Source organism: Acipenser ruthenus, chromosome 4 (genome assembly GCF_902713425.1).
Source record: "Acipenser ruthenus chromosome 4, fAciRut3.2 maternal haplotype, whole genome shotgun sequence".
Classification (NCBI taxonomy): domain Eukaryota; kingdom Metazoa; phylum Chordata; class Actinopteri; order Acipenseriformes; family Acipenseridae; genus Acipenser; species Acipenser ruthenus.
This window is the reverse complement of record NC_081192.1, coordinates 47,682,997-47,695,494: the sequence shown is the minus strand read 5'-3', so window position 1 is coordinate 47,695,494 and position 12,498 is coordinate 47,682,997. Positions and strand designations below refer to the sequence as shown.

At 35.9% G+C, this 12,498-nt stretch overlaps 1 protein-coding gene across 2 annotated transcripts; it reads right to left on the bottom strand.

Annotated features, from left to right (window-relative positions):
* Nucleotides 1–3,593: 3,593 nt before the first annotated feature.
* Nucleotides 3,594–11,251, bottom strand: LOC117399696 (transmembrane protein 64-like). 2 transcript variants are annotated; one of them, XM_033999037.3, is made up of 4 exons: nucleotides 10,852–11,251; nucleotides 9,719–10,559; nucleotides 5,953–6,108; nucleotides 3,594–5,760 (listed from the first exon to the last, which is right to left on the bottom strand). In XM_033999037.3, the coding sequence occupies exons 2-4, from the start codon at nucleotides 10,448–10,450 to the stop codon at nucleotides 5,575–5,577; spliced, it is 1,074 nt and encodes a 357-aa protein (XP_033854928.2). In that variant the 5' UTR covers nucleotides 10,451–10,559; nucleotides 10,852–11,251; the 3' UTR covers nucleotides 3,594–5,574. The 2 variants fall into 2 exon arrangements, with proteins under 2 accessions (XP_033854928.2, XP_033854927.2); XM_033999036.3 differs by having other exon boundaries at nucleotides 9,719–11,251.
* Between the last annotated feature and the right edge of the window lie 1,247 nt (nucleotides 11,252–12,498).

Here is a 12,498-nt window from a genome sequence, read left to right as displayed (position 1 = left end):
GAAATTGCAAAGTAAAATGAGATTGGATGAATATGAACAATCTCAACCAAAAATAAAAGATGACCTTGGACATTATGAAAACAAACTGAAAGTATTCAAAATGAAGAAATATGAAAGAGATGCTCAGGACTATAGGAATGGGACTGTTTATAATTGGAATGACAAACCCAAAAGAAATCAACAATGGAGAACAAAATACGCTCCGGACCTTCGTTTTTCCGCTACCAGTGACAATGACTCAAGAGATAAACAATGAGGAACCAGAACCCGGTCAGACTTTAAACATTCTACCAGTGACAATGACTCAAGAGATAAACAATGAGGAACCAGAACCCGGTCAGACTTTAAACATTCTACCAGTGACAATGACTCAAGAGATAAACAATGAGGAACCAGAACCCGGTCAGACTTTAAACATTCTACCAGTGACAATGACTCAAGAGATAAACAATGAGGAACCAGAACCCGGTCAGACTTTAAACATTCTACCAGTGACAATGACTCAAGAGATAAACAATGAGGAACCAGAACCCGGTCGGATTTTAAACATTCTACCAGTGACAATGACTCAAGAGATAAACAATGAGGAACCAGAACCCGGTCAGACTTTAAACATTCTGCTAGTGAAGGTGACTCAAGAGACTCAAGTGAATCCTACAACAAGGGGTCGTTTTTTTAAACAAATTCCACAAGACCAACACACGCCATCGTGGGGGAGGCCGAAGAAGATTAGGCGAGCAAAGAGATGGTCAAAGCAGTCACCATCAAAGAATGACCACCAGGAGTCAGACTTGGCAATAATTAATATTTCGGATTGTAAATTGAATGATGTACAACAGTCTGTGTTAAATAAGGGGCTGTCATTTGTTCCTTCTAATGGGGTTAATGCATTTAAGCTAAAAGTAAATTGTTACAAATTTATTAGACAATTACATCTTAAACATTATTTTGAAACTAAAACACAAACTGCAATTGATTGTAACCCTTTGGATAAATTTAAGAAAAAGTCTAAAAGAAAATGCTACGTTAAACACTTTTAGCAAATTGGTAGAACATGATATTACAACAATGCTAAAAAAAAGTTCAGCCCCTAAACATGTTAACATTAGTCAATTAGAAAGAAAAGCTGTTAAGGAGTTGAAAGAGAACAATAAAATTATAATTAAAATTGGCAGACAAAGGATGCTCTATTGTTATTCAAAATACTGAAAATGATGTTTGTGAAGTTTTAAGACAATCAAATAATTCAGATTTCTATTAATTGTTAACAGGAATCCTATACTGAGGCTCCAGTGGTTAAAGAAAAGGGCTTGTAACCAGGAGGTCCCCGGTTCAAATCCCACCTCAGCCACTGACTCATTGTGTGACCCTGAACAAGTCACTTAACCTCCTTGTGCTCCATCTTTTGGGTGAGATGTAATTGTAAGTGACTCTGCAGCTGATGCATAGTTTACATGCCCAAGTCTCTGTAAGTTGCCTTGGATAAAGGCGTCTGCTAAATAAACAAATAATAATACTGCAATTTAAACATGCAAGAGATATTATTCTTGATAGCATTGGATTGCAGTTTGATCACTAAAAATCAATTTGAGTTTATGAAAGTGGAGTTTCTGATTACACCAGTATTTTATACATTACCAAAAATACACAAGAACCCAGTACAACCACCCGGAAGACCCATTGTATCAGGTAATGGTTCCATTTCAGAACCGTTAAGTCAGTTTGTATTTTATTAAAGATATTGTCAAAGATTTACCTCCTGAATCATTTCTGGTTTCATTTGATGTGGAAAGTTTGTACACTAATATACCACATGAGGGTGGACTGGAGGCATTTTATTTTGAAGAGAAGAAAAATGAATTACCCATGGAATTTTTTGTTGGAATTGATTGCATTTATTTTTAAATCTAATTACTTCTTGTTTAAAAATAAATACTATTTGCAAACCCAAGGAACAGTGATGGGGTCGACATTAGCCCCTAATTACGCAAATTTATATATGGGATATTGGGGAAAAACAATATATTAATGACACTGCCTCCAGTCCACTACTTCAAAATGTTTTATTTTGGAAAAGGTACATTGATGACATCATTCTATTATGAACTGGTTCTGTAGATGATATTGTTGCTCTAGAAAGAGTGAAAGTGTTTAAAAAGGTATGTCATATGCAGACAGGCTAAAAGAATTGAATCTATTCAGTCTTGAACAAAGAAGACTACGCTGTGATCTGATTCCAGCATTCAAAATTCTAAAAGGTATTGACAATGTCCACCCAGGGGACTTTTTCAACCTGAAAAAAGAAACAAGGACCAGGGGTCACAAATGGAGATTAGATAAAGGGGCATTCTGAACAGAAAATAGGAGGCACTTTTTTACACAGAGAATTGTGAGGGTCTGGAACCAACTCCCCAGTAATGTTGTTGAAGCTGACATCCTGGGATCCTTCAAGAAGCTGTTTGATGAGATTCTGGGATCAATAAGCTACTAACAACCAAATGGCCTCCTCTCGTTTGTAAACGTTCTTATGCTTTTATGTTCTTATTGGCGACTGTGGGAGGGGGCAGGTCAGATACAAAATAAGTTAGTTATATTATTAGTTTCGCTGATTTTTTATTTTTTTTCTCCCCCACAATATTATTAAGCACTTTTTTTTGTTTGTTTTTCCCCCAAAACGTTTACCTGAATATTCCACGTGGTTTTCTCTGAATTCCATGCGTGGTTATACCCAGTTCAGGCTTCGGTTCAGCATCCCAGAGGCGCAGTAAACAGCACGCAAGAAAAAATGTCCTTATATTTTACACGCAGTGTATGTACCTTAAAAATGGTCCTGGTTTGTCAACTGTATATTTTTAACTAGCCTACATGTTAAACAATCAAACTATATATATATATTTTTTAAAATAAATATTATTTCAGTGGGTGTTCGTTGTGTATTTAGTACTACGTCTTAAAATGTATTAGCGAAAGGAATATAATTTGACATCTGGTAGCCAACGTATTATTGCTAATCGCGCTGTTTGTTCAGTTTTCATTGTGTTCATAAAGTTTATTCAAAGTCTGCTGTTGCATAATGAACTACTGAAATCAAGTTGCTCAGTGTCAGCATCCATTTGTTTTATTTGTCATTAAAATCACAGAGTAGCTGCTATTGTCGCTGCTTGCAAACACTTTGATTTTTTTTTGTTTCATATACTATATTGACAGAGTTCATAGGATGGGTACATAGCAGGAAAAGGTAAATCACACAAGTGAATTTAAGGCGACCAAATTTTAAAAGCTAGGAGCCAGATGCCCAAAAGGATTTTGGCCAACTTTGAGCCCTGGGTAAGAATGCAGATCCAGTAACACCTAACCAATTATGAGATTTTAATTTCAATTCCTGCAAACACTTTTCTGGGCCACAAGGAACATGGCATTTTATAGCTTAGACAGTACCTTACGTTTGGCCTTGGTCTCATTCCTCAGGTGGGAGTTGATCTGGGATGTGCTGAATCTCACCAAAAAACAGAAATTGGTGAGCTCTGAACAACTGAAAATGCTTTGAAAGTCAAAAGGTTGTATTGGTTAAACATTAGACTCTGACCATCCAATGTCATAGATTTTTTTGATCACTTTATTCTAACAATTGTGATGCATTCCACACTGGAATAAACAGGGATTTTACATTTAAGAACTTTTTTTCTAAGATATAACACTGAACAAGCATAATACAGCGTTAAATATCAATTTACACACTGCAAAATGTTCCTGTTTGTTACAAAAAAAATCTTTATAAAAATCCACTTCAGACAATTAGCTAGGACTCTCAACATAGGCTGAGCATAGGTTTTTGCACTTTGAGGGAACACTAAAAAAGTAAGCCTAACTTTTTTTTTGCTTTAGGCAAGGCCAAGTGTGGAAGTATATTTGGTCTTACTCAGCAGCGAAGGAATAGCAGACAAGAGACCTTAAGAACAGCAAGTGTTAAGCACAGCCTTGATATGAATATCATTTAACACAGGAAGTAGCAGGTTAACTGTATACATTTAACTAATCCTAGGGAGTGTAGGTGCTTATACATCATGTATATTAATAAAAAGGTAAGTTAATACTATTGCTAACCTAAAAGCCCTGAACCGGCAAGGGCAGCAATACCCAAGGCATGTTAGAACACTCAGATTGTAGAGAACAGTCCAGCAACAGTGGGCGAGTTAAGTAACTGAGACGCTCATCACAGCTCAGTGAAAGAGCCAACTTAACGGCATGCTCACTTCCGCTCCCTCTGAGCAGCTCAGAGCACTGGACAGATTTCATCAGTGATCTGAGTGAGTGGAAAAAGTCTCGCTCTGAGCTACTCTGTTACTTAAAGCACCCAGTGTATAGTCAATAACATCTTCCAATGGAAGAGTGTGCTTCTGGTAATTCTATATGGCTACATAAATTCATATTTTCCTAAAGGAATTCTCAGCAACTGCAACCTATATAAAAAAAGACTTTGTAGCACATAACACCCTCATTTCTTGTACTTGCTTCATTTTATTACTAGTTACACAAACATCAAGCCATAGATAAACAAGACTATGACTGAGTTTGTGTTTCATATACAGCTGCATTTCAGCTTTTATAAGCATGTAACCATTAAATAATAAAACAATATATAATGGGGCAATGGTAAAACAAATACCCATTTGTACATTCAAGTGGTAGGAATAATTATGAATACAAATATAAATCAGAGCAACACAATAAGTTACTAAAGTAAATTCAGGATACAACAATATATCCCTCTCAGTATTGTTGGGTCATGGCTGAAATTTTTAGATCATGTGCATATCCTTAATAACTGCTAGCCCAATTTAATAACAATGTGCTTATTAAAAAAAAAAAAAAAAAAAAAAAAATCACATCTATACAATAAAGGTGACAACTGTATGCAAGAACTTTTGGCTAGAAACATTAGTGTTGTCGTCCCCCACCCCCTTTTATTTTCAGTAAGAAACATTCCCAGAAAACGTGCCCACTAAGTTAATGGCATGTGACAAAGGGATATAATCTTTAGGGAAAGGACTGCCGAGGTGATTTATGTCATTTCAAACTGAAAATCATATGTATGTATTGTGTCAGTGCTGTTATTGTCATTTTACAAAAAGATGCTGTTCATCAGCAGGTTTAGCAGTAAGAACTCAGAAAGTTGCAAGACAGCAGCAGTATAAGACACAGGCTTCATTTATATGAAAGCAAACTTTTTTTAATTTTCAAACTTCACAGAGCACATTAATAATCTAGTTTTAAATTATTAGGTAGGCTGGGAAGGCATAGCGGTGTGTTTCACCTAGATCTTTTTACTATATTTCAAATATCTGTGCTTCGTTCAGACAGACGATTTGGAAGCTGATTCATTCCTGGATTTTCAGCCAAGCAGAGACAAGTTTACGTTTATAATATGTACTATTGGAAAAGATAACTGGCTGTTATACTGTAGTTAACCACAATTTAACTGACTTCTTGCAAAACCAAAAAAAAACTGTTTTATCATCATAAAGACATGTCACTAAAAATACGAAGCAGCTAGTTGTATAATTTGCGTGAACTTTAAACCACATTAATTCCTCCCAATGCTGAAGTCCTTTTACTGCAGTAAGATGAACCGCTCAGATTTGGTGTATTGCCATTGATGTATGAAGTCTTCAATTCCATTTGGCAGGCTACAATAGCAGCATTCAGTTCAACTTGTGCTCGGTGTACAACATAAAACATCAGACCTATACTTATAATTATCTGTTGGGGTGGAAAAAAAGGAAAAAAATATATATGTTATACCAATGCATTTACTGCACACAAAGGAACTAGTGTGCATTTATGCATTCGTTTTACAGTGAAATATTCCTAGGAGAATACTACTACATTTTCTTTAGCCATGTGGAAGTAACAAATGTTCAGAGTACAGAAGTAGAAATGCTAAATGCTTACCTGGAAACTAAAAATAAAATATCCACTGACGCTTTGTTCTGCAATAACATCCTCCATGGTTCGCAATGTCGTCCCCAGATAGGAGTTTAACAGCTGGGTTGGGAGAAGTCCAATTGAAGAAGCCACAAGATAGTTTGGCAAGGGCACATCTGTGATCTGTTAAAAACAACATTAAAATACTGATATCAACATAAATTGACTGGGCATAAAAAACAATTTCTACATACACGAAACACAAAAGCAGTTGTATTTCTTAAACTAAGCTGGTTTGTTTAAAAAATGTCTGTCCAATGGAGTAATCCAAGTTAAGCACAGTACAATTTGATCACCATGTGTCAATCTTTTTTTTTCTTTCTGTGACAATAAATACAATGGAATATAAACACAAAATTAATGTATGCCTGACGTGGAAACATTATCATGAGTTGTTAATAAATTATGGCATTTCATTCAGGGTTAGCTCACTAATCTTTCATGCCTTTCACCTCTGCCAAGTTATTTAAAATGTAATTAAAATAGGATAGACTTCTATAGCAATTGACTTCTAAGTTATTTTAATTAACACATTCCTATACACATTTTTACCACTTATGTAATAGTATCAACTATAAAAAAGCAAGCCGAAATTCTCAATACGTGTAAGTAGTAATTTACATCAAAAGATGGCTACCTTTAAAAAATGAGACTATCCACAATACAGTAAACTGTAGCCTACGTTTTTCTTTAAGTTATGGTGTTGAATGCTTCATTAACATTTTTAACACTGTAGGTCCTCCACAAATATCACCAATGGTTTGGCAATGTCATTGTAAGCTCATAAGAAAATTCTGTATGCATCCATGGTTATGGGTTTCTGTCATTTTATTACCATGAAAAACAGCTTCTCTTCATTAAAAAATAAATAAATATATAAATAGAAAAAATCTGGAACTACATTATGCTATTAGGGAACATCTGTGTACGACATAAAATAGCAAGTTTTTTAGGCAGAACTGAAGACCGATCTGTAAAAATAAGTGTTTCCTCAGTCTAAGTTTGACATACATTTCTGTCTTATATGAGATGTCACTTACTAGTCTGAATCCCTACTTTCATTGCAAATTAGCATTCTCTTGAGCATGGACATACTCACTGCCTTATGCTGTAGCCCAACTCTTTGTATCAAGGTCACGAACAGCCTAAAAAGGGCAATGTTTTACAGTGTAGTGCCCATTTTGTTGTTAAATTTCAGCTACTTTCCCCCTCTTACTAATCATTAACAACAGCCCACTCTTGGAAACTATGACCTGAGGCATAGGTCTGACAGTTGCCTTGCCAGCAAATTAACAGTATTCAAAATAGGTTAAATGTAGAAAGCAAATTTGTTTGTCCAATGTACTAGTATGTACTTAGTATTCACATACTCTCCATCTAGAATATTGAGTATTCTGTATATAGAAGGTATGCAAGTACCTGTGTAACTGTATGCCTTAACTTGCTACTTTGCATAGTCTCCTTTTGAACTCAACTGGAATCAGTCTGATTAATCCATGGTCCATTATATCAAATACAATGCCTTATTTATTCAAGACATCCTTGTTAATAGCACTGTGTAAATATAGGGGTGAACATTTGATCTGTTTTAATGCCCCTCACAACAGTATACATTTTAAAGATTTGACACAGTTTAAAGAGTGAACCATTCTCTGTTTCTGAAAGAGTATGCTTTTCTTTCTCTGCTGACTGTTTCCAATAAGATTTAGCTCTACCAGGCCACCACACAAGCTACTCAGCAATCTTAAATTGTCTGCTGTGCCAAATGCAATAAGTATTGAGTTCATTCCCCTTATGGGAATTTGGAGTCCCTTCTACAGTGTACTCAAAGAAAGACCAATATGGAGGTGGAATATAAAACATCACTTGAAATGAAGGTACAAAATTAATGAATCTCTGACCTTGAATTAGGTTTTAAATTGGACTTACTGACCAATTGATTGATTTTTGTCATGTATGTCAACTACATATATTTTGAAAGAGGTTGTCTGAAGGTTTTTACCTTTCCTACCCGATTAAAATAAATAAAGAAATATGCAGCACAATAAATGTCAAGTTCAATACATGTACTTAATTAAACACTCCAAACAATCGCCACAATTTGTAAAGTGAGAACCAATTCAACAGTTAGTATAGATTTTATTTCAATAATTCAACAGGGGCATCTGAAAAAAAAGGCTTGAACTTGATTCCTTTTGGACAAATAATGGTGAACCTGAGGTTTAGTTGAAATTGCTGCAATGCTTAAAGGTCTACACCTAAATAACCCTCCCCATTATCATAACCTTAAATAGCTGGTTACATAACAGATATAGGTGGCATGTCTCTGCTTAGGATAAAGTTTCAAGTCAGTACACAATAGCTTTACTGGTATATTTGTAATTTGTGACAAAAAGTTGGTTCATTGTGGTTGTTTAGAAGTAAAAACGGGGTGGAACAAGAATTTTCAGAATCCATTAACATATTTTGAGTATGAAAATGATTAAAAACAACATCTAGGTTGCTGTACATGTAGTATAAAAAGGTGAAAAAATAAGGTTTAAAAAGGGCTTAACATAACATGGGGTTGAGGCATGTAAATCCTGTACTGTGGGTTGACTTTTTATTGAATTGCCAATGTTTATAAAGTCAAATGTTTTCATTAATCTTTATGTTCATGACACTTTTCTAGACTACAAATGTACTTTATTTTGCGTGTTTGAAGTAGCCGACTGCCATATTACATAATTCTTTGAACCTACTCGCTGTTTATTCTTGTTGCATGTACTATAGATTGCATACAGAGGTGCCAACAGCTATAAAATGCAATAAATAGGGATCAAAGCCAAATAAAGGATTACATAAAGCCTTTACAAATCGGATCAATTAGGGCACACACCTTTCAGGCTACCTGCCTGCATTTGTTTCTAACCATTCTCACTGTAACCTAAGTGAACCTACCTGCAGAGGAGGGAGGGGTCAAATCACTGGAAGAGCACAATGCTCTCCAGAATAGGTTTCACTGCAGTGGAAACACAGCTTTTGTTTCTCTATTTGCCCATATCTCTTTCATAAACACATACTGATGCACTTTGAAATGTATACAGTAACTTGATAGGGAGATGAGTCATTTTACTCTCCTGTGTAACTATGGATAAAAATAAAAACGAATGAGATCTGTGCCTGTGAGAGTTTACTATTGTTCCTATAAGTGTAATGAAAAAGGGCAATTTAATAGGATGTATGAAAATCCTTAAGCACTGCTCTGGAAATAAAATGAACTACTAACTACTTTTTAGCATCAAGGAACTGACACTGCATTCATCAGTGTGTCTCTAGTCTCATTGTTATGGCACAATATGCTGTACTCTGGTCGAGTAAATAAGGGGATTTTCATTAGTTATTATTATTATTATTAGTTTTTATTTCTTAGCAGACGCCCTTATCCAGGGCGACTTACAACTGTTACAAGATATCACATTATTTTTTACATACAATTACCCATTTAAACAGTTGGGTTTTTACTGGCGCAATCTAGGTAAAGTACCTTGCTCAAAAGTACAGCAGCAGTGTCCCCCACCTGGGATTGAACCCACAAACCTCCGGTCAAGAGTCTAGAGCCCTAATCACTACTCCACTGTCATAAACAGCAGCTATCTATCACCACTATCAGTTTCTATATATTAATGGTTAACTGATGACAGTTTGATGTGTAGAAAGGCAGATCATGCCATGTGAATCATGTTATACTTACTGAAAACACTGCATTTTGTAGTCCAAAGGGTATTGGCGTGAGTCTTGCTAAGGCAACAACTTTAAGTCCACTTCCTCCTTCTACCACTCTGATAACAGCACTCAGCTGCTCGCTGCTCTCAATCTTGATTAAAACCCACTCTGTCAGTAGTCTCTTGCAAACGACGTGGGCAATGAACGTTCCAATCAAAACCCCAACTATCACCAGTCCCATGCCCAACACAAAACCATACAAATAGCCAGCAGCTACATTGAGTAGTATGTACCCCCATCCACAGGGAAAGGACACAACGATCAATCCCACGACGAAAAGCAAAGCTCCGACAAGGCTGTCCAAACTCTCCACCCAAACAAGCAAGTCTTTGAGATACTGGCGCACAAGTGTTACAGATGAGAAACAAACAACTGCTAGAATGCACACCATCAAGGCGCTTTTGCAGCAACAGGTAGGAACATAGCGAGGATACCTGTTCTCTCCAATAAAGGAAACAGCGGCTTCGTTAGCTTCGTTCTGCATTTCTGATTCTGATTTTATAGAACTACCACTACTATTGGCCGTGTTCCTTTCCTCATAAGCATTGCAGATCACAATATCCATTTCAGCGCTGTCCGTGGAATCCGGGGCTGGTCGTTGTAACCATCGGTTGAGTTGTAGGTGAATTTTAGATGCTGGATGTTTCAGGGCTTTAACGAAAAACTGCAAAGTCGCTCCTCCCTCCGTGCTCCACATCATTAAATGGTATCGCCTTCTCAGAATGTCTGACCTTCTGATACCAAGTCAAAGACTTGTTATGCATTTACTTTTACTGTGCAGGTAAAGTTCTACTTTGCATTTATGCACACTGTGGATAAAAATAAATAAAAAAGAGCCAATTATATATTATGACTATAGACAGCTAACATATAAACAGTCAACAATAAACTGTAATGTAGAGTTAGCGTATGGTAAATCCTTTTGAATGATAAGATAAAAGCTTAGCACTAGCAGATATAAACAAACCGCTGGTCAATACATTAATCCGCTACTCGCTGTTTCCTGTAATGTAAATTACCCAACGTCTGTTTTTATCCAGGTTAATTGGCATATTTTTCTTGTACAGCCCATGTCAAAACGAGTTTTTAAAACATACCCACCTAAATGCCCAACACAAATATAACCTGCACAGAGAAAAACGCTCACGCTGCACATGCACAGCAGCTGTTGATGTGGCAATTCAGTCCAACCCCCTGCAAGTTCATGGCTGTTTTTTTTTTTTTTTTTTTAATTTTTCAAAGTACGTTGTTCAGTCTGCGTAGTTTCTGTTCTTTCTTGTATTTATGTCAGTACACCGATATGTTGCAATAACAATATTCAGTCTTCTCAGATATCTGATGTGACGCCGTTTCACCCCTTGCTGTATTCATGGTACAAATCAAAACTTGTCTGTCATTCTTTTGTTTGGCTATTAGAATTACAGTACACTGACACAACCTGAGCTAAATGTGTATTCCCAGAATCCCAAAACTCCACCGCGTGACCTAAATGTTGTTGTGGAACGCCTATCACATGATCAAGGTTGCTACGATCCCTGATGCAAATCGCGAGACTTGGTTACCTATGGTTACACCGCAGTGCAGAGCTTTCCGTGTTACAAAAAACCCCCCAAAAAATCAGACAACGACAATAGTAATCTCTTAATATGTTTACATGTTTAACCAATTTGTTCTGTTATAACCACAGACTGTAACCCTGTTTTAAAAATGCTGTTTCAGTTAACACTCTATTTTTTCAGTTACTGATATGTCGCAAATGGTTTAAGACTCCTCTAAATCTACACTATAGTATAATCAAACAGACACCTGTTACAGTAAAATAAGCAACAAAATATAGTGTTACTTTGAAAGAAACATTTGGTATTATAATTAATTGATGTATTTGCTGATTTTCTATGCAGCAATTCATTATAACGTACTATGTATTAGGTTTGTGTGGTGTGAGTTTTAAAAGGAACATCTTTTTTCTAACTTAATAAAAGTTGTATTTGCTGATGACAATGGCTAAATTTATAACGTAACATAAATAGAGGTAGCTGCGGTTCCTTAAAAAAATCTGTGACCCTGTCCTTTTTATTATATATTTCAACAAACTTCTAAGTACAGTGCCATTGTGTGTAATTTTATGCGAATTAAGGAGAGGCTATGCTTAAATTTCATGCATTATATTAACATGGGTGTATATCTCGACTTTATACTGTGTTTGTAAATCATATTCATAAAGAATGTACAGTAAAAACAGATGACCTGTTTTGAGATTATACACAAGAATGTTGTGAAATTCATATTAATGTACATCTGACAGTCGTGGTGAAGAACTGATGTGGCTTTGTGGCCATTTCTTTAGTTGGCTTATTTTTTTAATCTATACCAAGTTTCATGATGATAAGCATTACTTAACACTAGACTTGCAACGAGTTTACAGGAGATAAATGTATTTATGTCTCAGCAAAATTATGATTCTTCAATTTGAATTTCATGCATTTTGACCTATGGAGTTATGTTAGTTGTACCAAAGTGGCACTGGCTTACCCCTCCAGGTGTTCCATGCCTGGAACAAGCATTTCCAAAATTCTAGAAAAGAACGGTCCATTCTGGGTGCCAAAAGTCATTATAAACATTGCCAATGGATCAGGTGCACAGATCATGCAAAGCAACTTATTACAGCTAATACTTGGAGGGTAGTGTACATACAAATCAAATGAAAAGTACTTTAAATTGGTACAATGTAAATTAAAACTAAAGCTG